The 25095-nt window shown below is 40.6% G+C and overlaps 1 protein-coding gene across 10 annotated transcripts in view; it reads right to left on the bottom strand.

Annotated features, from left to right (window-relative positions):
• The window catches only part of bru3 (CUGBP Elav-like family member bruno 3), an 854644-nt gene that overhangs the window by 44418 nt on the left and 785131 nt on the right, over window positions 1-25095 (bottom strand). For all 10 annotated transcript variants that reach the window (XM_072299190.1, XM_019042674.2, XM_072299189.1 and 7 more), the window contains one exon: window positions 18514-18593. In XM_072299190.1, the coding sequence (XP_072155291.1) occupies window positions 18514-18593 (80 nt within the window). The remainder of the gene's footprint in view (window positions 1-18513; window positions 18594-25095) is intronic.

Raw genomic sequence — 25095 nt, 5'->3', positions numbered from 1 at the left:
CCCACGCCTTTCGAAGGAATAACACTCTTGACTTTATCGAGGGAACTTCGAATTGAAAAATTTGATGCTGGCGTATCTCTCGCACTGATATCGTAAATTCCTCGGACTCATCGAGCTTGTACATCTCGTGCTTTCAAAGTTCTGATCCTCCGCTCGCTCGGTGGTCGAAACTTGAAGATAGGAAGAAAAAAAAGTTTAGAAAATATATCATCTATCGAATGCACTACATTTTGCGATACTGATATTTCTGGCTCATTTAAGAAGCAACGTAGGTGCCGACGGATTCCCTATCCAAATAGGTGCTTTTGTGATAGAGTCAAAATCATTTGTAGATCCTTATTACAAAATATAGTTCAAGTTGTGTTTCTGGTGAATGGCATTGTTTAATTTTGGCGGGCATAGGAAGAGAGATTTTCACAATGGAAACAGAGGAAAAATAAACTGTATTACCAAAAAAAGTAGCCTGCTTTCTTAGCTTATTCATGAAACACCTACGTGCATAGAGAATTTGTGGCCACGAATGTTATTCTAAAACGGATGATAGAAGTACGTCCACGCCTATCCCTCCGCGTGACACCGTCCTTTAGAAGAGGAATCCACCAAACGCTTTTTTGAGGATATAAAATTCGACAAGATGGAATTCCAAATGAATGGACGCAAATATAATAGCGCGTATCCATGAAGATAAAGCAATAATTGTTGATCAGTCGTTTCTGAGAGAGTCCAATGAGATTCTCTACTTCTCAAAAGCACCGTCCAAGTAAGCCGACGCATTGTACTTGTGTGGATGCATCTATACATACTCTAGAGTAATGTTGTGTTGCGTCCTCATCTCATGAAGGCGTTTTCTCGGAGACAGTTTTGTGGAAGAGTGCAGCGCGAGAGAGAAGCTCTATTACTGCATGTGTGTGGATTCATGCTTCGAGATTTTAATATTTTAAAATCACGATTATGATAACTTCACTAAAATATTCAGTGTTCTCGCTAAAGGGACAGTCAATTTTGACTGCAAACAGAGCTGAAATTTATTGCAGAGCTAGCTTGCTCCTTATCTTTAGGGATAATTTTTTCAAACTTAGGAGTAGATTTTAGATAAAATCAGTGACATTATAATGTTCCTCTTAAAATTTTCGTTTAAATACACTGATGGATCGAAAATCTTCTCTGTATGCATGAAATCCACTCCTAGGAAAGGTAAATATTCTACTTTGCAGCAAGCGGATTTCTCGCAAGTTGATAAAACTGTTTCTCCACAATAACATCCATAATTAAGAATCGTTTGTTGATACAAATACGTCACCTTACATTTATTTACAACATAGTTTTTTTTTAACATGCAATTAAATCGATGAAAACAGATGTTGCCAATTCTCTTGTTCTATGAGGTTTTTCACGTTTTTGCAATTATACTTCCCGCTTAAAACTTCCGCCTTTCAACTTTCCGACACATCTGGGTCCATTTTCTCGAAAATCGATTTTCGGACTTACCACGCCCTTAGGCAATACGGAAGTAGATTTCTCGGGCTGATAGTGCCGTGTTAGGGAAGAACGCCGTATGAGCCTTCAAACGTTCTCAAAGTTCTTATAAGAAGGAACACTAATTTTCATCAGGAGAACTTGTAAATTTTTCCCTCCCAATTATTCCGTATATCCTCTTCGCAATTTTATCTGAATTATGAGAAAATTTCGAGGGAAATCATCAATAATTTTTTCCAAAAACGAAGATTTCATTGGGGAAATTGCGGCAACATCCGAGTGATCATACGGCGTTCTTCCTCAACACGGATCGTTCTCGTCGGCGAACGGCGGGCCTGGAGCCGCGGACGAAACGCTCGCGTCAAAACCGCGCAACCGCCGTCGAGAACCCGCGACGCGGACGCGATTTGGGCGAGCGTTGCGGGCGGCGAAACTCAATTTAATTCGGCGCGAGTGCTCGGTGCCATGACGGGTCGCCTTTGATGACGGCCGACATCCTCACAGAAAGGGATGAGCGTCCCAGCATCCCAGCCTCCCCGTCCCCGGACCGACCCCGAACACATCCTTTTTATAATGACATATTTCCTTTTTCCGGCGACCGGCTTAGCCCCCCCTCTCCTCGCCCCCCTCTCCTCGCCCCCCTCTCCTCGCCCCCCCTCTCCTCGCCCCCCTCTTAACCCCCCCCCTCCACCCCCGACCCCTGGCCGCGCCACGGTTATTGCGTTTTCCTCGCTCGGAGCCGTCTTAATTGAGGCCACAGTTACAGCTACCACTCCCCGGGCTCCCAGAGGAAGAACCACTTAACTATACAACTGAATTAATGTGCGGATGCGTGGTTATTCCTCGGCGTGGCGTGTTGTTAGGGCGCGCTCTTCGTGGAATACGTTACGTCCTCGGCGAGAGAGTCGTAAGTCGGTCCTCGGGAAAAGCGCCGTACGAACATTGGGATGTTGCCTAATTTCTCGCCCTAAAACATTACTTTTGTCTTATGTTATTCGGATGGTATCGTGTGAACAGGATCCAGAGTTTTTAGGGAAGGAGGGGTTTGTTTGTTTCAAAAAGTGTTTTTGAAAGCGACGCGTTAGTGCGTATAAGAACTCGTTGGCAATTATGCTGTGATGGGCTTTTAACTTACACTGGAAAAAAAAAAAAAAAACACATTGGATCTAGAGTCTAGACTCTTAAAAACATCGACAAGAAAAAAGAATCTTGATTCAATCAGATTTAAGCTTAAATCAAGAACCAAGCCTCTTAATTTGAGCGGATTTCCTTTTGATTCAAGCTTAAATCTGATTGAATCAAGAGTCTTTTTTCTTGTCAATGTTTTCAAGAGTCTGGACTCTAGATCCAATGTGTTTTTTTTTTTCCAGTGTATTTGTGGTAAAAGTGTATGTTCAATAGTTTGGCGAACGATAACCACTTAATTACCGTGCATTTACTGACGAGTCGTTTCTGGCACCAGATATTGGCGCCTACAAACCTAAGGGGATACTTCACGCATTGCGCAATGCTTGAAGTATCCCCTTGGGTTTGTAGGCGCCAATGCGCTTAAGTTTGGAAAAGTAACCGCTATCGCGGCTGTTCGGAGTTTGACGAAACTTGCCGGTTACGATTGGTATAAAGAAGTCTTAAGCTGACGTCATGGAATTCGCTAAATAAAATTTAAAGGAAGCTGAATTTTAGTCGTGCCTGATTAGCTTGTTAATGTCTGGACTGCGCACTCAATTTTGAAGATAAACTACAACATATTCTGGGAGGAGCAATAATTATATCCCGTTAACAGTATGCGCGTTGTTTTGCATCGTTGCACAAAGCAAGTAAGCAGTGCTGTATCTTTTACGTTGTAACGCGATTTGCTGGTCATGGGTGTTTTTGCGAGTGTAATACCCTTTTTGATACACGAAAAAAATTAGATTGCGCTGATTTAACATTTCAAATGCTAAAAAAAGTGATTGCAATGTTTCAACGTAGATTTTACAACAAAAAAATGCTACTTTAACCACCCTCTTCGTTAAATTAGTTTACAATAGTGGTTAGGGTAGCAATTTTTTGTCGGAAAATCTGCGGTTGAAACATTGCAGTCACTTTTTTTAGCAATTTATTTGTTAAATCAGCAATTTAATTTTTTCCGTGAACGCAAAGTAAGGCGCCTACTGCTGATTGGATATACAACTATTGCTGCTCCCAGGATAGTGCGTGGTATACCTTCGAAATTGAAGGCGCCGTGTAGGCATTAAGAAGCGAGTCAGGATAAGCTCAAATACTTCTCATGCATGCCTAAATTGAAGTTGTCAGCTAAAGACTTGCTTGTTCTGAACACGTACGCGCCGAATGATTATCACATGGAAAATGGACGCATGAGGCAATAATTGAGAAAATAAAGTCAAAAACTGCGCAAGAGTCGAGTCGGAAGTCAGCAAGGAAGGAGGAAGAGCTGGGAGTGGCGGAAGAAGGAGTGCGGAGGAGTCTTGAATTTTAATTACTGAATTAAGTCGCTTAAACTGAGGACCCTGGAGGAGGATTCGGCGAGACATCCCAGCTTGTTTGTGTTTTGTTTCAGAGCTCTTTGAAAATCATCTTGATGAGGCTGTTTGTCAGTCGCCGGGCGGGATGGGTCTGGATCCTAGGGACTCCCGTCACTAAATTAGTTCCCGCAGCTAAAACGCAGGTGAAGAGCGATTTAATGGGGTCTCCCTTTGGTCTCACGTCAAAAAGCTCCCATGTTTTAATTACGAAATCGCGATGTCTATTGATTCCCGATTCCAGGTTCCTGCGTCTGATCCTCAGTCAAACGTCTTGAGTGTGCTCCCGGGTATGAAACGTCAGTCTCTCCGTGAACCGGCGTTCCTCCACGTTGAGATAAGCCTTTTGGTGCTGCCGTTCGCACAAAGGAAAAACGCAGTGTGAACAATTCGTCGTTTACAGAACGAAGGAACGTAACTCAATTCCAAGGTTGCCAAATTGACTTGAACAATTAATTTATTTTACAAAAATGTACGTAAGAAATTTTTATCCGAAATTGGTTTGTTTTTTGCTTAAAATCTAGAGAAAAATCGGGGAATTTTTCAGTCAGAAACACCCAAGATTCTCTTGATTGATTGGCAATTTGCGAGGGGAAATTTGGCAACACTGAAATGGAGTTACGTTCTTTCGTCCGGGAGACGACGAACTGGACGACGCCTAATTCCCCTCCATAGAATATTTATTCTTGAGCTTGGTTATGAATACTTTTATCCGAAGTTTTCAGATATTTTAGATTCAATTGGGGAAAAAAAGTCTGAGAAATTAGGGGGAAAACATTCACAAATATTCCCAAAAATTATTGTTTTATCAAAGATAAGTTGGCAACGGTTGAAGGTTTATACGGCGTTCTTCCTCAGCAAGGTAGCGTAAAGTCTAGAGGCTTTCGTCTGTTTAAATGGAAATGGCTCTTTCAACTCCTTCTCCCAAATCACGGGCTAAGCTTTGTAGAGCTCTCTGCGTTTTCGATGATCGTTTGATGTCGATGATGTTGGGGCTTAGAAACGAATGGAATTTTGTTTAGAGCCGGAAAGAGCGTTTTTGATTACTTTTTCTTCTGTTTTCGGATTTTTTAAAAATTACCCAAAGCAGGAAAGGAGGGAATTTTTCCAGAACGTTTCTCCGCGGGCACTATGAGTTAAAATCGCACGTCTGAAAAATTGTGTTTTAAATGAGATAGGGGATTTTTTTATGGACATTTTAGAAAAAAATGAGAAATTGCTCAATCGCAATGCAAGAACTTTGGAACAAATTTTAAAGAACTTTTCAGGACGTACGGATTCTTTACAGAGGCATTAAGAAATGCCTGTAGGTCAAAGCTTACTCAACCGTGTACTTTCAGTTTTTGTTATTCACATGCAGAGAGACAACTGGATGAAGTCCAGAAAACAATTCTATGATCGAAATGTGGAAAGATTCCTCAGAAAAAGAAAAAGAGAACAATCATTTAGAATCGTGAATAAAATAATCGAATGATCCAAAATTCAAGAACCTTGAAGAAAATCGACGAAACACCACAAAAGTTAACGATATTTTTGATCCAATTTGTATTACTCGAGGTCTTGAAAATTCGAAAAAATTTCACGTTTAATTCAAAACTTTTGCAGGGCAACACGAGCCGTGTCCTAGTTAAGGCATATTTTTCAAAACTCTTGGTGCATATAATTTTTAATGATCACTTTTCAATAATAGTTTTTAAGAATTTCTATTGTAATAATATCACGGAAAATGCGCTACACAGATTATTTTTAATGTGTTCAAAAGTGTTTCAAACACTGGAAAAATAAAACACATTGGATCTAGAGTCCAGACTCTTGAAAACATTGACAAGAAAAAATACTCTCGATTCAATCAGATTGAGGCTTAAATCAAAAGGAAATCCGCTCAAATTAAGAGGCTTGGTTCTTCATTTAGGCAAAAATCCGATTGAATCAAGAGTATTTTTTCTTATCGATGTTTTTAAGAGTCTGGACCCTAGATCCGATGTGTTTTTTTTCCAGTGAATGGTTATAACTTCGGCAACACCTTCTCCGCCTCTCGGTTGAATCGGTGGACGAGGAAGTCTTCATAAAAAGCTATATTTTATGAGGTTACAAAAGTCTCAGCTTGACCAATTTTCTACTTTTTATGTTGGACAAATATTACTCTTTCAACTCTCATGGAAGGTATTAAAAGGAAAGCGTTCTCCTATTTGCGAGCGAGTCTTGAAACAGGGCGCAGAATAAGGAAAACCTTCTCATTATGTACAGGCCGGAAAATTATGGCTGCGATTTATTCAAAGTAATCTGTAAACAAGCCTTTTCTTTTCATCTTCAAAAGTTGCTGTTCAGATGTGATTTATTGGTATTCAGTATTCACTCATAAAACCGAACGACCATCTCTTGAGGGAATAAAAAAAGCGGGACGGAAAGGAAGAAAAAGGGAGGTTTTATGTTATTAAAAGCCCTGAAATTTTCAACCCAACACACTTATCGTCTGATGAATACAGAAAAGGGGGCTGAAAGGATCACCTTGCTGCCAAATTTAGAGCATTCATAAGACGCTTCGAAAAATTCCTTGGGAATATTACTTAGTTGCGTCAACGGAAACTAGGTAAGGGCTTTCAAACCTTTTGTCAATCTAAACGAGCCAATACATCGGGGCTTGAAACCAAGTTAATTATTTTCCATGAAATGGATTCAATTTTGAGTTTCATTGACGTTATACTTCTCACTCATAGTTTTTCTGTTCTTCGAAATTCTTTTCAGCAATAAATCGTTGAATTTTTTTTAAAAAAAAAAACAAAAAAAAAACGAATAAATATGGATCTCGAATTCTTGACGGGTCCTCGTGTTTGGATGAACACAAATCAGTTCAAATTGAAGTCGATAAGTTAGTAAAAAATTCCTACTTGAAGAACTTTGTTAAAAAATCTAAAAATGCATTGAATTTTACCAAAATCTTCCAACTGTTGCACATATTTGTTGAAAAATACTGGTGATACATATTTTAATACAAAATAACGACTTTCATTCACATTTTGCAATCAAGCTTCATACGCAAAGGAAAAAGAAAACCATGGACCACCAACCAAAGAAATACATGATTGCAATGTCACGCTGAAGTCAAAGGTAATAGAATCATAGAATTCGGTTAGTTTTTTTTTTTTTTTTTTAGTAGTATTGGAATATCAGTATTGAGTGCTCAGGATAACATGGGCCCTACTTCCCATTTCATCACACAATTACGGTTACTTTCTTTAATGTGCATAAATTGAAAATCCGATTAGATGCACATTTCCAAGTAATTTCGCTCCTAGATTGTCATTCGCACATTTTGAGGCTTAAAAAAGTTCAAGTGAATATACATTCACCGGAAAAAATTGATTCCTGTCAAAATCCCCCCTCTACCCCTGCAGTGCAAGCGTTTAGGAAGAAAAGAGAAGTTGGAGGCATGGCTGCCAGGCAGTGGTAAAATCACTCCACATCAAATCGCTTCCGGGTGCGGAGAGGCGACGATTAGTGGCATCATTCAAAGTCGTCGGCCGAGGAAATCCTCGGGAACGAGCCTTTGTCACGACCAATAAAATGCCTCCCTCCTTTCGCCCGCCGTCGGAAGTTGAGCAAATAATTTGTTTTACGCTCCTAAAAGCTTTCGCGATAAATAAGTTTAAAAGGGTTATAAGCTCTTGAGTGCATCGGCTCGTATTAGATATTCTGATTGCATAGCGACCTCTCGCGCCCTCCGGATAATTTTTGCCCGCCCGCATCTTCCCGTAAATACGGCGATCCGCGGAAAGCATCTGCATCGATGCCTCCGTTTCCCAAGACCGGAAAACTGGAAACCGTTTGTCGAGAGGCTTTGCGGGGCCAGACTAAAAGATATTCAATCGATCCAAGTGTTATTTGATTCAAATCTGATTGTTTGTAAACTTTAAAAAGCGCGCTCTCAAGTCTTTAGAATTAAAAAGGGAGAATTGAATTATTCAAATCAAAAGGAAGTAAGTCCAATCAAACATGAGCCCTGAGGTCCATGAAACTACATGAATGGCAAGGCTCATGTCACAATGTATATCGACGGCGTAAGTCCGAAATCAATCACATATCTCGTTTGCGGTGTCTGAAAATCTCCACCTCCATGATATTTTTTTAAAGGAGAACAAATGGACATCATTCCTTGAAGTTCCTTGAAGAAGAAAAATCACGGCTGTTTTAAAAAGTTGCCGTTGAGTAGTTTTCCGTTTAAAAAATAAAGTAAGACAGGAAGTCTGCAACGTCCCAAACCGAGTTATGTAATTACCAAATTAAAACCGTCGATATATTTATTCTATTCACTTGAATGAGTTCCACTAAAATACCGTAAGACTTTTGGACTAATCAAAATTTTGTTCCCTCGACGAAATTTTATGCAGCACACATTGAACGTATCACGACGAGATACACAATATGTATAGTACTTGATATCACGATTTGATATCATGATTTTTTTTTTCATTTTTTGCTAAGAAACTTGCGATTCAATCATAACACAGTGGACAAAAAACAGCATTGACGCTCCGAATTTTACTTTTGAATAGCAATACACGATCAAATTCCGAACCAATTCCGATCAAAGTAGACATGCTGACGACTGATGATCACCATTTACCATCAAATTTTGACGGGCCGCACTATTTTGTTCAAAGTGAGATCAGGATGGAGTGCCACCATTCATCATTTCCTGCCACAGGAAACATTTCTACCGAGTTTAAGACTGATGATTCCCGACACTTTGATGGTAATTGGTTCGGGAATTTGATCGTCTATCGAGACCTTTAAACTCAATTATATAGCCTGTGTGGTTAGTGTGCCAGGTTACACTATCTCCGGACGTTACGCCAACGTCGCAGCGTCACAACTCACTTTGTGAACATTAGATGGTGCTGGACGCCTGTTGAGCGTTGATACAAAGCCGTTGGTTGTTGACGGTCGGATGTTGAACGATGGAAACATTCCCTTATTTAAACGAGAGCGCCACCTGTTGACGCGACCTGGCACCCAGCCAAGCGCCGGGCCCTCACAAAAGGGCTCGTGAACTTGTGGTGAGCTGCTGCACTCAGAACTCGGTGAATTACACCGAGGTTTTATTCCAGGCCTAGCTCGCCGTTGCCAACCCCTTAGATTTAACCCGTTTTCTTCGATACGAGTTTGTGACTATGTCGAATGCGAATAGTCAAATCAGGCATTTTGTCAGATGCCTAGGCAAGTAGTCAAATTTTATTACTTAGATTGAAATTTTAATTTTTTACCCTAATTTTAGTTGCTTCTGTAAGCAGGGAGAATTCTCTATAAAAATGTGCAGCATACAATCGTATTTTATACGATTTTAAGATCCTGAATGCATATTTCTCATGAAATTTTCAGCACGCCATGAAACATAGAATTTTTGAAATTTTAAAATTTAAATATACTGAAGGCATGTAAAAAGGAAGGAACAAGGAGACGTCGCAGATTTGAAGAGTTACTCTTCCCTGAATAATGAAAACCCGTGAACTCCTCACCATTAATTCACAGAATTCCGTAAACTGTCAAAATCTGACGATCGGCCTGGGCATTTGCTAAAATGCTTTATTTGACTATTTGCCTTCAACAATTATACGACCACAGCAGATGTGACGTCATAACTCCGCATTGCGCAGAGTTCTCTCTCTGAAGAAGAAACAATCTCATTTAGAGTTCTACACACACAGTTCTCCTCCCTATGCGGAGCGAGACGTCGCTGGCAGCATAGCCTGCGAAGCGTTGCGAGTTTACGCATCGCGCCATGGCGCCTTCAACTTTGCAGACGCAACACGGACATCCATCAAGCACGAATAGTTGTATCTCTGCGCCGTCATCAACGCGCGTGCATTTCCGGTGCTTCAAAGGCTACGTGAGCAGCGTAAAGGGTTGCATTCGAATACGTAAAATTTGCGGATTTCAAAAGCTGTTGTAGTTTAAAAAGCATGCTCTGATCAACCAATAAAGCTGTTCAAATTTAAATGTTTGTTTATTTTCAGCATTTTATTAAGATAAAGTTTTGGAGTGAAGTCTCTCCTTGAAATAATTTGAATTTACGACGCAATCACTCGGTTTGCTGAAGCAGGATGCAACTTGATTCCAGATGAGCTTCAAAAATCAAAGAACCATACTGATAAGTGATAGGTTCAGAACGGACGTAATTATGCTAAAACGAACCATGTACAAAGCTGAGAAGTATGTACATTGGATGTGTGTACTTTATAGTAACTTTTAGCACTAATACGTCCACCTCAAAGTGTGGGAACGCCCTAACGTCAGCGGAGCTACGAGGTAACGAATTTCTCAAACGGAGAGAGTAGCGCTACGTTGAGAGGGGGATGCCACAAATGATGGGAGGAGAGCAGACATGAGCGGAGAGCAGAAAAACGAGGCTACGGTGATGGTGAAAATGCGCAATGTTTTCTTTAAAGCTTTATTTCTTTGACGACGGGGTGAAGATTCTTTGTGCAAAGTGAGTGAGCTACACAGTGAAAAAGGGGGGAGGACTTTCCGTACCTTCCTGCGCCGCGAGCTTCAAAGATCGTACAGGGGTGCAGTATTTTAAGGCTCCAGGAGTTCGCGAACTTTCGATGGCTTGGCCTTAACCGAAATCGATCGATATAAAAACAGGGACAATTTATTTTTGGGAACCCCCACCTACCGTGATCTTTAAAGTGCAACTGTTACTTTTGAAAGTCAACGCTCCAATTCGCTTAATGATGACCCATGGCCAAAGAGTTTTTAGCGATTCCAACTCAAACTGCAAAAACTCGCCCAACAAATTGCTCATCCCGACATGCTTCAGTCATCGATAGGCGAGTTTTATTTGTTTTTTGCTTAAAAAGTTGCTTGCTCAGTAACTATCATCAGGCGAGAACTAGCGTTGTTTGCCACACCCGATCACACTGCTTGAGTCGTTCGTGCAGAGTCTTGTGCTCATCGTGTTCTACGCGTCATTTACTTTCGAAAAATAATTCACAAGTCAAAATTTGTTCATGGTTTAGCGACCCATTAAAAAGTAATTCCCATCTTAGTTTACTTTTTTGGATGATCAGCAAGGAGCAGTGAAACTTCGTGTCTGATTTTGTGAAGTAAGAAAACGCTTCTATGTTTGAATTCCTCTTGCCATCTCAACCTCAGGTTCGGATGATTTTTGTGATTCTTGTGGTTACAAGTGTTTTCCGCACAAAATTTCATTGAAAACACTCACAAAAATTAAAAGTTGAGAAACACAATGATTGCAGCATTTTGATTATTATTTACAAATTAAAGGATGAGCCATGAAGGTCTCTCCTGGTAATTTAAAAAATTAATTCCCTTCTTTTTTCTCCGAAAATATGCTTTGTAAACTGTAAATGCCGGAGCTTCGCAAGATTTCTATTACGCAACAAGTTTCGCCGTTGGAATCCATTATGCTTAAGGGACTGAACAAACTGTGCGGTAGAAGAATTTATTCAACCCCTCATCTACACCTCTGCTGTGTTGTTCCACCGCTATCCCTCCCCTACCGCACTACAATCCCTTTGGAATGATCAACATGCCACATTTTTCTCCTTTTTCTTACATTAAACCAATTTTCCTCGTAATCTTCCACTGCATGCACCACTTGTTCGCATTTTCTTTCACTTCCCGGCATTGTATTTAATTTTCAGGGCGTATCTCGCCTCCTCTCCGACCGCTTCGGAACCCAGAAATCTCCTCCCTCTGGGGATATAAAATCAATAGCGGTGAGATTTCCCTCTGTAAAATTCACCCTCCATCGGGTTTCCCATGTTCCGAACCGCAAATTGTTCTTCATTCAAGTAATACTTGTCGTATTATCTCTGTCCGTCTTAAATTTTTCAAAAATACTCCTTACTCAATTGGACTACATTTTGCAATTATGGAACTACCATCTCTAGCTCATTTACAAAAAAAAAAAAAAAAAAAAAAAAAAAAAAAAAAAAGGAGCCATTAGATTCTCCATCCAGATGAATGTTTTTTTTTACGGATGAACCAAATATAGTACTTCCTCCTTGCAAAATGTGGCCCCCCAAATTTTCCCCCGCGAATGTAACTTAGTTTCTTTCAGTTTAGCTCAGTCCATTTGGACTATATTTTGCAATAAGCAATATTTTTAGCTTGCATGTGTCATTAAATTCTCCATAGAGCCGGGTACTTTTATGTATGAGCCAGAAATGGTGGTTCCTTATTGCATAACAAGACAAATACACTAGAAACATCCACGCAGAATAGTGTGGATCTAGAAGTGGACCACGTTATCACAAAAGAACCAAGCCACAATAGATATTGCCAAATTTCATTAGACAATTATATTTTTTTACATGAAAACCGTTGTGCGGATTTTTGTGTAAATTTCAGTGAATTTTCTGCAAAGTAAGTGGCAAATTCCTTAAAAATTTCAAAGGAATCCGCACGTACGCTCTCTCGTAAAAAATTAAATTGCCCCGTTAAATTTGGCGAAAGCTGATGTGCCTTGGTTCCTTTCTGCTTACTTGCTCCTTATTGTAAAATTTAAATTCCTAGATCGCTTCCTTTGCGCAACGAATATTTCCCACTTCGCGACCAGAAACTACCGAGAAGCCTGTTTCCTCGTGAGATGAACGTGATTTTTCTTCGCGAACTTCCCTTTTCTCACGTTGATGGAAGTAGGGGCGAGAGAAGGGCATCGACCACGGAATAAACAAGATTCGCTCGTGGGTGCGGGGGAGGAGGCCCAAAGTTGGCAGTCGCAGCGCTCGCAGCGGAAGAATGCAGAACTTCCGGCGTCCCGCGAGCGACAGGAGCGTTAGTCAATTTATTCCCCTTAATAACACATTCCAGACACAGGTAAAAGCCAAGGTATTCTGTATTTACTCGTCGAGCGTTGCCGAACCTAACCTCGAAAACCCCGAGATCCACCAAACCGCGTAACACCACGGGCAGACCACGGGCAGATAAGTTGTTCTTCCTGAGGGCGGTGGAGAGGAAGCTCGACGTGGCAGCAGCTTGCTGCGGCAGAAATTGAGATACAGCCACGTTTAATGCACTTTGTAAAAAGAGTCGAGCAACTTTAATAAACATTCATATCGAAACTTAATTTAAGACGTAATCACAACTTTCTACTCCTCTCGCTCCTCGTAACTGCGGGGCATGCCGAGGAGAGTTGGGGGGGGGGGGGGAGGCTGCGGGTCGTCTCCTTTTTTTGTCTTCCCCGAAATTGCACGCTAAACTCTGCCCCCGAATCTTCCACTTCTCGCCGACGCAATTCCTTCTTATTAACAGTAATTCCCGTGTTGGAAAAACGTCGTATGACGTCGTGTGACGGTTATTGCCAAATTTATTTGGAATAGTACACATTTTTGAGAGAATTTATCGATAAAACAACACCGAAAATTCACTTGAAAATTTCACTGAAACTCTCAGATTCACTACATTGGACTCCAAGAAAATTCCCTTAAAATCGGAAGAAAAATATCTCCGGGAAAATCTATTTTACCAGAGGAAAGTCGGCAACGCCAAAGGGTCGATACGGCGTTTTTTCACAACGAGCGTCGTGTAAACAGTCGGATGTTCCTAAATTTTCCTGTGTGTAATCTCTTTGAGAACAGTTGAGAATATTTCCCTTTGAATTCATTCGACTGAATTGACGTTGAAATCCTCTGAGAATTTTACATTGGCGGATAATTATATTCTTTCGCTCCCTACAGCGGGGACTGATTGAATATATTAAATTTTCGATTAATTCGTAAAAATATAAAGTTGCATTTTCCTTTTGGAGATTGTTCAATATTAGAAGATTATCAGTTTCCACTGGTTAAAAAAAGTACATCATTTTACACTTTTTGGATAAAAGGTTCTCTCGAGTGCTGTCCGGGTAGAATGAATAAATAACAAAATTTCCTCAACCTACGAACACCTGTCAGGAGTCAGTCTTCCATTATTAAAGCGGCGCTTTGATTCAAATCACGCAATTAAGGTCGGGAGGTTTTAAATTTCACTCGCTGGCCGGGCGGAACCCTCTAATCTTCATTAAACCGGTGTTTTATTCAAATCATTACGATCCTCAACAGTGCAGCCCATTGTCACAGGGTGAAAGAGTAAACTGACCGGCTCGCGGGGAAATTTTACCTGGAATCCGACCCAGATGGCAGCACTGACCGCAAAGTTGATTTTTGCTGACAGGGCTTTCGCATTAATTTTTAATGCAACCTTTTCACACTGGTGATTAGCGTTTTCTGTGTGTCAGCTATTATCACCCGCATTTCGCCCCTCTCTGAATAAATTACTATTTCACGCTGGAACAGGTCGGAATGACAGTCCTGCAAGGGGTCGTAATGGAGCTCCAACTGACAATTAAGTAAGTAATTGGGGCATAGCTGAATACGTCTACCAACTAAAATAATCACGTTATAATCTTTTTTCCATCAAAGTTCCAGGGACCGATTGAAATTGGAGAGCTTTGGCACATGGGTGATGAAAATGAGTGCGAAAATGTGAGTATTGTTCGATTTATTACCACTCAAAAGAATGTAGTTTTAGTCGCTAGACGATTGGTCCAGCGTGAAACTTGTCGCTTTATTTGTTTTCATTTGTAGTTTTCAATTCAGTTGCAAGAACTTCGATTGACAACTAATATCTGTTATAGTTTATTTGCTTCGATACTTTTTGGGATCTTGTGGTTTTTACATGATATCGCAGAGTATAGTTTATACATGAGTTAAAAATGTCTGAGTTACTTTTTTTGTGTCAGATCAATCCAGAGGACTTGGATACTCAACACGAATCAGTGTTAGATGGACCCAAACCGTAACTCTGAGACATCGAGGCATAAAGCAAAAGTACTGTGGAGCTTTTGTATTCTTGTTTTCCTCCCACTATTCACAAGTTGCGATTTGCGACTCTTGCGAGTGGCTATCGCACTGGATTACCATCGATGCGATTCAGGTTCACTTCTCCCGGTTATTGCGTACTTCTTAACGAGGCCACAGATTTTAAACACAAAGATTTGGTATCTTCAACCCGAGATTTGGTCGATTTGGCACAGGAAAGACTAACACAAAAATTAGCCAACAGCTTGTGTTACTTCGCGTTTTACTTCCCTTGACACACAATTTTGGTTACTTTTCCTTACTGTGTAGGTGCTATGCTAATCGGACCAACATACCAGGTATTCATACGTATATTGATCAGCGCAACTGCGGGCTGATTATCGAAATTGATGAACAAAGCTATAGAAAAAGAAGACAAAAGAGATATGGAGGGATCCTATGGGTGGAAGCGGGTGGTGGCAATGGACATAGGAGGTAGGTAATAGACTAGACGAGACTAGACTAGAGGCAACCCACGAGAGACCCTTTGGTCAGTCCATCATTTTCTCCCTTAGTCTGTAAGAACCTATCACTTCAACCAAAAGGGTAGCTCCATACTTTCTATGCCTTCTTTGTCTATTGCTTTGTCTATCACTTTCAATAATCAGCCTGCTGAGCCAGTGATCTTGATAATCTTGGGTTTCGTGAGCTGAAACTTGGAACTATCGTCAACGGACGAAGTTCAAATTACTCTGACTACAAAACCGAGAGCCTGTTCCTACAAGACACGAGAAACTTCCGGCGAGGCCCGACTCTGGCACTTGGAACCGCACTCGACGAGGTCAGATGTAAATTCGCAGGGACCCGGAGGACCCGGTAAACATGTAAAATATATGCGGGACAGGTAGTTTGTCCCAGAATCCTTGGAATGCCGTAATATACACTTAATTCACCCCGGCCGGGAATATTTTCCAGCCTCGGCGTAAAAGCATCAGCGAGGAAACCCACACGGTTGCAGGACTGTTCCCGAAAAATCCACAATTCGGGTCGTGTGAATTGTGATTAGTGGGCGCGATTTGGCGACACCGGGGGCCTAATATTTGCATGCACGATCACGCCGAAGTCGATCCGAGTGACGTGTGTTGGTCAACGCGCGGAAAATTCGAATGAAGTCCACCATTCGTTCTCTTCGACGTTTCGACTCCGATACTCCCGCACAGTGGAATAGAAGAGGTTGGACATGAAATATTTGGCTACAATTTCAAAATTGCATGTTTATTTTGTCACAAATTCAATTCCAAGAGGTGTTTCTGACAGGGAATTCCACGCAAAAACCAATAGAATCACTTTTAAACGTTTTTCTTGAATATTTTCGAAAATATAAGCTTTCAAAATTTCCGGTTTTTTGTCCGACATTCCCAACTGACTCGGTCCAGCGTGGGCCGGTCTTGGCTCATAAGTTCAATGCGTTTGCTTGAAAGAAAAAAAACATCAGAAAAACCGGAGAATACGAGACTCAGTTTCGTTTAGTAAACACAGCCGAATTCTTCAAAAGTATTTTCAAAATTATTTTTGCTCAGTAAAACTATTCGGTTCGCTGAACTGAATTTCAGGAATTCGGCTACCTTCAGCAAATAGTTAGGTTGAGAATTGATTAGTCAATGCAGAACATAATAATTACACTCCATATCATATGAACTGTTCGAGCAATCTGCTTAAGAAATTTGCGTTTTTTTAGCTTCCTGCTTCAAAAACGACACTACGGCATAGGTGAACATTCCGTAGGAGGAATCGTTCCATCCAACCCTTTCCAACTAGGATGCTACGCAATTTTCAACATGGCCGACGCAGACCCGCCTAAACACACATAACGAGACGGGATTTTATCAACTGGTATGTTTATATTTACAGTTTCCTTGCGTTAATAAAGACCACGGTGCTTCCTCACAATTTGCACGCGAAAGCAACAGTTATCATGTCATAAATATCGTATAGCATCCTAGTGTGCAAGTGTGTGATGGAACGACTCCTCTTACGAAATGCTCGTCTGTGTCGTTGCATCGTTAAGGAAGCGAAAAGCTTAAAGAACGGATACTTCTCACGCAGATTGTGAAGTTACATATATGAATGTATATGAGACTTTCCGATGCACTCATCGTGATTCCTGAGCCATTTACTACAAGCAACAACTCTTCTCTTTGCTCTAGTTGAAGTTTGCACTGGGCTCATTTCCAGGGATAGAATATTTATTTTTGAGAAAAGTTATGAATATCTCGCTTATCGCGGGTTCCTAGCCATTTTTTGTAAAATTCAACACTTCTTTTCGTTCTAGCTGAAGTTTGCGAGAGGCACATTTGAAACCATGGTGTTCTTATACGGCGTTTATCCTGAGCGCAGGAATGTTGAGACTTGAGACCCATATTGCCGTGCTAAGAAAAAACGCCGTATGAACATTCGAGTGTCACCAAATTTCCTCTTATAAAATATTTTTTCTTTAAAAAGTTATGAATATTGTCCCTTGAAATTTTCAGACATTTTAGATGAGACTACAAACGAAATCATCTTAAAAATCAGAGAAGAAATATTTACAGATTTTCCTGAAAATTTGCGATCTGTTAAAAGAAATTTGGCGAGGCATGATGCCTCATACGGCGTTTTTCCTTAGCACGGCAGCATAACGCAGAGGAACTTCAGATTTTTCGGGAGTCCTCGAGTGAAAAATAGGGACAATATAGTCGGAGGAGGGTTTAAGCGGCGTTTCGCACACCGGTGCAGCCGTTTAGCCGTTTCGGAGTCGTGCGGATCTCTCGGATAAATTGAGTGTCGGAGCCCGATGGGAGCCACGTGCTAAACGCATTATCGCCCCCGCTTATACCCCATAAATGCAATCATTTATCGATTCAGCCCGACCTGTTGTCTCCCCCCGCCCCTTCTCCGCGGGGTGCGGTCCTTTTTGCGAGCGATAACGAGAAAATCTTTTAATTGTTGTCGGTGTCTTCTCCTTTTTATTCACCCTCGGTCGCTTTGCGCATCGTTACTTTCGCCAATTTGCATTCGTCGCTCGCTGCCGCACAGTGGATCGAGTCAATCAGAGAGTTCGAACATGACATTTTTGACTGAAACTGCAAATTTTGATGTTTAATTCGCCACACTTTAAATTTTAAGGGGTGCTTGAGGTAGAAAATCAATTAAACCACTTTTAAAATCTTAAAGTGTTGATTCAACGGAGTTATAAGTTTTTGAACTTAAAAAATCTTGTCCGATTTCTCCCTTTGACTCGATCTACTGAGTGGCGTTTTTTGCATATCTATGGTGAAAGTTGAAGTGCCTGCACACGAAAAGTGTTGCCATGTCTGTGCCGCTCTCCGGTTGGTTCATCAGTTTTAGGCTTCCCATGAGGCTCTTAGGTAGCCATGTAATCAACCCATATCAGGAGGAATTTATATTATCACGTAAAAATTTAATGATGATTACGCTAAAAGTGTAATTTTTGGCAAAAATATCCATTCCAAATTGTTCAAATCGGAATTTAGAGGTTGGAAACAAGTAAATCCCCATCATGTCTACAACTCTGTCACTATCATGTTTGTTTACCGAGGTTCAAAACTAGGAGCCTAGGGGTTATCATGTAAGCCTAAAACTCGGCGACCAACAAAAAAAAAACAAAACAAACGAAAAACAACATGAAAAGAGTAATGTATAGAACTTACAGGCATAGTCTGACTGCCGTGAAGAGAGTTGATAGCTGCTTGTGCTTCTAAATGTGAGCTAAACTTGACGAAAGCACAGCCTGAAACAAAGAGGTAAAAATTGGACTTAGTATGTGTGGATATATTTGATGTTTACATTGGTTAATTCCGGGTTGCATTAGATATTAACGTTATTCAAGAGAGGTCTTGAATTTATAAGAAAGGCCGGTAAGATCAACGGAGCATTACTACAATATTTCTAACTCGAGCCTCACGGTCGTCTTTTTTCTGTCGCCTTTACTGATCTACCACAGCTGTTAGGTAATTTACTTATCTGGTATCCATAAAATTGTCCTTAGTAACTTCAAAAGGCGTGTACATTTTTTTCGGCTGATCTCTAAAGCGCCTTCAAAACTGTTGATACTGCCTCTCTTTACACCAGAGGTCGAATAGTTGTATCAGAGCTTTTTTCAAACATGACACCTAACGGTTCGAGAATAAAGTGTAGTGCGACATTGAGAAATTGCCTTTTATAAAACACGAATATTTTGATAAACTTGTAAATATTATGCTTCTAATTTGTCAGATAATATTATTCGAAACTTAATCTGAAATACCTTTCAAAGAAAAATATCTATGATTTTAATCCAAGATTAATATTTTGCCTGCAAAAATTTGGCATTTTCAGACTGGTCGCACTGCATCCAGTGACATGACGTGCTTTGCGATGTTTCGATTGATCTGACTTGACCTGTGGAAAATGATCGATTATAATGGTGTTTGCAACGGACACCTTAATAATCGATTCTTTACCATGGCTTCAAATGGTGAAATATCAATATATATCGAAGCACGCCACGCCACTGACTGCATCTTTCCTCAGCAAGGCATGGTTGAACGAAAATTTCACTTGGCCACGAAAAATTATTCAGTGCGTCACAGTGACTGTGCCCTACTTTCCTTACTCTTGGATCGAAGTGCTTTTTGTTGTTGTTGTTGTTTTATTTTCTGTTTTTCCCCTTTCTTTTCAAATGCAGCGCTCTTTTCAAAATGTCTGCTAAATTTATATAAATTAGGCTCTGGAGAATTTGATCGAGCATCTAGAATCTGTTTCGTTTCCCCCTTGAAACTCCTGATTTACCCCTAATCGTCCGGCCCGGGAGGGCAGAACGAAAATATTCGCCCTTTTTCGGAGAAGTGTGCTCTCAAGAAAGTAGAAATGAACGTGTTTATACCAAAAGGAACTATGTTTCACATAAACCATATGCACATAGTTCCTTTTAGCATAAATACGTTCAAATTCCCACGAGCGCCTCATTCCTAAACAGGACACTCTTTTCCTTTCTTCACCGACTCTTGAGAGTGTCCTTAGAAGGGAAGAGTTTTCACCACACTGACACACTGAGTTTAATGATTAATGCGACACCAATGCCAAATTTAAGACACAGAATACAACTTGGAATAAGTGCAAGTTTCAAATGTTATTGTATCAAATGAAATTTTAAGGCATCTATTTTAATAAAATCGACACATTTAGGTAATCCTCAAGGGAGTATTGGTTTAAGTAATACGAAATCAAAAGAGTCAATCAAGAGTTAATCATGATAATCCCTCCTTTTAAAATCAATTAAGTCTAAAATTATTTGTCACGGGCGGTAGTAGGCATGAAATATGCGAAGTAACTTGAAACACAGCAGTTAACGGGTTGACATGCCTTCTTTGGCAGAACAATTTTTCCTTGAGTTAGGTTCCAACCTAAGAATACAACTATATCAACTTTGGTGTGTTGCACAGTATCACATGCAATTGAAGGCGTTTTATGATGGCCTGACCGCAACCTACGGAGAGAACAGTCTTGATGCATTGACCTAAAGTGCTGTTTGCGCTGAATAGGTCGAATGCAAAATGATGAATAATTTTCATACAGGTAATAGAATTACAAAGAGCCTAAAATGACATTTCGGGTTGAAAAAAAAGTATTCAACTTGATTTTAAACAAATTTCGAAAGTCTGAATTTTTGTGCCAAGAAATTCCATTTCAAGGACGGTCCTTGAAAAAATACACCCTGAAACCGAGTTTCACCGAAATTTTCGTTAGCATTCTCTTAGGAAATTCTTGAAACTCGCTTAATAACAAGAAATTTACGAGGAAACATGAATATAGAGGCTTTTTTGTTTTTTCAATTTTAAAATTAAAATGACCATACAATTTTCAGACAGGGCAATGGAAATTGCCGATTTTAGTTCTAGACGCCTTATTTTGCGATTAGAACCAGCTATTTCTAAATTATTTCAAAAACAACGGTTAAAATTGCATTTTAGTGTTATTATTTAACTATTAATAAAATATGAAAGCTTGAGATTTTTCAACTAATCATAAAGATATTGGTGTTTTATATTTTATCTTTGGTGTTTGGAGAGGATTAAGTGAAACTTCTTTTCGTATAATTATTCGTTCCGAGCTTATAAATGTTGGATCTTTTTTATTATTAATTATGAACATTTATATAATGTTCTAGTAATGTATTAGCTTGCTCGCACAGACGGCAGTTTTTATGGGTGCTTCTGAAATAGTAGTTCCTAACTGAAAAATTTAGCCCAATTTTCAGTGGGTTCCAATTTGACAACAGGCATAGGTTGCCGAAGACGTAGCCTCGTTAGGAGACCTGGCGGCTCCTCAGGCTTTTAGCTCTTAATACGGGAGTGCTTGAAGTGGCGGTCGAGGCTGGGAACGGGGGCGAAAGGGGCACCGGGGGCGAAGGGGGGGGGGGGTTGGGGCCGCAGCCTCAACGAACCCCACATCTCCCTCGGCTTCTAATTTACCCTGTCACCTCGCTGGACGCGCGTGCAAGTGACAATGCGCAAATAAAGAGCGGCCAGAGGCCTTTGCCCGCCGCCTTTTAACACCAGCGTTGCCGTTGCGTGGATAACGATACAAAGGCAAGGAGCCGCCGTCGTGCCGGATATCCATGGTAAAGTCCTGCCGTCGCGAATAATTTACCGCAAACAGCGAGGAGTCGCCATCTTGACCTGATGCGCGTGATAACAGTACACTGGAAAAAAAAAACACATTGGATCTAGAGTCCAGACTCTTGAAAACATTGACAAGAAAAAGGACTCTTGATTCAATCAGATTTAAGCTTAAATCAAAAGGAAATCAGCTCAAATTAAGAGGCTTGGTTCTTGATTTAAGCTTAAATCTGATTGAATCAAGAGTATTTTTTCTTGTCGACGTTATTAAGAGTCTGGACGCTAGATCCAATGAGTTTTTTTTCCCAATGCATCAATGTAAGTTATCAGCCTTCTATGGCTCACATGACTGAAGTATTCTGTAATTCTTAGTATGGCTAACATAAGTTCTGTTTTTATGACGGGAAACTTCTGTTATGTTGGCTGAAAACATTGGTATACCATTTGAGTCGAATTGTTTTCCACCGCGCTTTCCTATCGCTTTGTCTATCAATTTCAATAATCAGTCCGCTGAAAAACACTGATGACAGCGTTGATTGCCCTTTGATTTAAGTTAAGTTTTCCCCTTCCTTCTCTGTGGAAACCTGCGAAGAGGGCAGTAGAGACGTGCTCTTTGGCATGATTTCGCAACGATGTCAAGCAAATCTTATCGCGACAAGTCTAGCGCTAAGTATTATCCCTTGCGGTCCTCTCATTTTAGCAGCCTCCACCCTTCGCCACAAAAACGAGCATCTTCAAGAATCTTTGCACCCTTGACTTTCACGCTGTTTACACTTCTGGTCCCTCTTATTTCTTTAACAGACCTCTCTCGTGACTTTGACGGTAGTAAGACTGATCAGTAGATTATTGCCGAAGAAGACGAGACAAAATAAGACAAGCTCTTTATTCATTTTTCCCATGTACCTTTGATTCCATGTCATCCTCTTCTTCTCGACCCTCTTTCTCTTCTCCTTTTTTTATTCAGCTTCATGTGTTCCCATCTGACTTATGCTTAGTCTCCGAGGCAATTGCACGTACGTATTTTTTCAAAACACCCCATGTACGTAAGATATTATTGCTGTATCCCATCCAAAGATAGCATGCTTCGAGTCATTTGACTAAGGTAAAATAACTCACCAAAAAAGGAGTGGGTGTAAAAAGATCCAATTATTTTATCTCATTCCCAGCGCGAGTTTAATATTGGCTGGGTTTTCATATCAAGGTTGCCACTTAATTTGCATAAAGAAATACCCTGACATTTCCCTGATTTTCCTGACATGTTTTGGTGAAATTCCCTGACAATCGGAGATACGCCGGATGGTTGATAAGACATAATTAGAGACAGTTTTCAAGCAAAATTTGTTGTTCGAGACATCAAACCCGTTCTAGACAGCGAGCAAAAGTGGTATAAAAATTTTTGCCAGACATTTTCATCATTTTTCCTAAAATTATCAGGTTTTTCCTGACTTCTTGAAATTCCCTGAAATTTCTCGGTTTTCCAAGAATTCCCCAAATATGGCAAACCTGTCATATGAAATTGAAGGATGTTGTCAATGAAAGTAAAAGAGTCAAAAACAGCTTTTAATGCTAATAAATTAAACGCATTGCAGCTTAATCATAAGTTTTTACAGAGAGGTGGGTCATGGAAGCATTACCCATAAGAGAGAGATTGCGAAATAAAAGTAGATGACTATTCGTGTCTCTATGCAGTCAATTTTGCCGAGCTCGTGTATTGAAGGCGAACACTCTTGGACCGGCTGTGATGTAGGGGAAAAAAGTAGGTACTTGTCAGTTACGTGTCTTTTCTTTCCTCGTATATGAGGAAAAGGAGATTTTAAAATCCGTCGGCTGCCATCATTTTAATCCAGAGGAGCTCCCCTAAACGAGCGGGAGAAAATTAGGCGAGTCCGGAAGACGACTGCGGCGAAATATTCCGGCAGACTGATTGCCGGCGATTAAACGAGGGAAAACAGTTCAGCGGCTAAATTGCACGCTTCCTCCGAGTTGGGGCCGTCTTCAGGAAGAATACCGTACGGGCCTTTAGACGCTGCCAAATTTCCTTTCATAAAATATGACATTCCTAGGGAACATCCAAATATTTTTCTTCCACTTTGTCAGAGAATTTAGTTTGTATTTTAATTTAAAATGCTTGCAATTTTTAAGGAGAAATACTCATAATTGGATCGCATTTTGCAAAAAGGAACCAGCGCATTTACAGTGTTGCCTCTTCATAACTATCTAAAAACTCTTATGGAATAGCATATAAGTTTGGCTGCTTACCAACAATTTGCTAATTTTCAAGGAAAATAATGTGTAACTTTTAATACTGTGCAAATACTAAGTATTTTTAAAAGAAGAGGAGAAGTTGCACCATTTTGAAACCATTGAAATCGTTCTTTTTTGCTGAATGCGATCCAATTGGACGTATTTCTGCTAAACGGAACCAGAGACAAGTGGAAAAGAGGGGAATGCTTGTTGTTTGAGGGCCGTAAGAATGAATGGGAATTGTAAAGCGCCAGTGACGTCAGCGGCGACGACGAAGCCGACGCACGACGATCCGAAGACGTATCAACTCATGAGCCCTGTCCACAATGCTCTTGTCACATGAACACGGTTCATGAGTGCTACATACAGTTGGCGCGTAGTTCAGTTTGGTAGAATAAAAATCCCGCTTATCCATTTTCCAAAGCGAATTACGCCCAATTGCACATTGTTTTTTACGCAGCTCACCACGATCACATCCCATCTTTCCCACTCTCCGATAGTTGCGTTCAGTAGAAATCCGTCCAATTTATGTTAAATGAACGCTTTTAGCGGAGGATATTTGGCGACGTGGGGTAGTATATACGCGGTTTTTCCTCGGAGCGGGAGTGTTGGAGCCGGCGCTAATGCCGCAACTTACTCGTTCCGCGTCCCGGGGAGGGATTTTTTAATCTAAACTTGGAGCAGCGACTAACTGCCATTTGTTGTGGGCCGTGCCTCCCAAGGTGTGCACACTCCGCGAAAGCACTTGTCATAATAAGATTACCGCCGTAAAAGTTTCTTAATGAACATAATAAAACAAAGCGACGCGAGCGCTGCGCCGGGGTCGACGCCAGCGCGCTCTGGGCTCCGGGGCGGGGATTGAATTAACAGGAGCAGTTAGCGGAGATTGCTAAAATCAAGATCCGTGGCGAGGTGAGGCGGCATCCGCCCCGGGTCTCGCCCTTCTTGTCTTCCGCCGCTCCTCCGCCCCCCTCCCCCCCCCCCGAAATTCTCCCAGAAGAGACTTCACTCACTTGTCATTTTCCGCTAACTTCCAATGACAAGAGTGTCTACACAAATCGCAAACAGACAAATAGAGAATTTGCAGGTATCTAAAATTGATGAATTTTGTGTTTGAGTGGAAACTACTGAGTGAACTGAACACGTGGAGACCCTTGGTTCATGAATTGAACAATTATTGGAGAAGATATGACAAAGATATGACAAAATAACCTAATTTGCTAAAATACACGTGTTTAACTGGGAAATGCCGCCAGATGACATCATTAGGCGGTGCATATTCTCACTTTCAAATCTATTTTTATACTATTTCCCATATCAGAAAAAAGTATAAAAAATACTGTGAAATCAGCTCTTTAAGCACTTTCTGATGAAGCAATAGAAAATTTG

Source organism: Bemisia tabaci, chromosome 4, assembly GCF_918797505.1.
Source record: "Bemisia tabaci chromosome 4, PGI_BMITA_v3".
In the NCBI taxonomy this organism is placed as follows: Eukaryota; Metazoa; Arthropoda; class Insecta; order Hemiptera; family Aleyrodidae; genus Bemisia; species Bemisia tabaci.
Note: the sequence above shows the minus strand (reverse complement) of the source record. Positions and strands in the feature narration are given on the sequence as shown.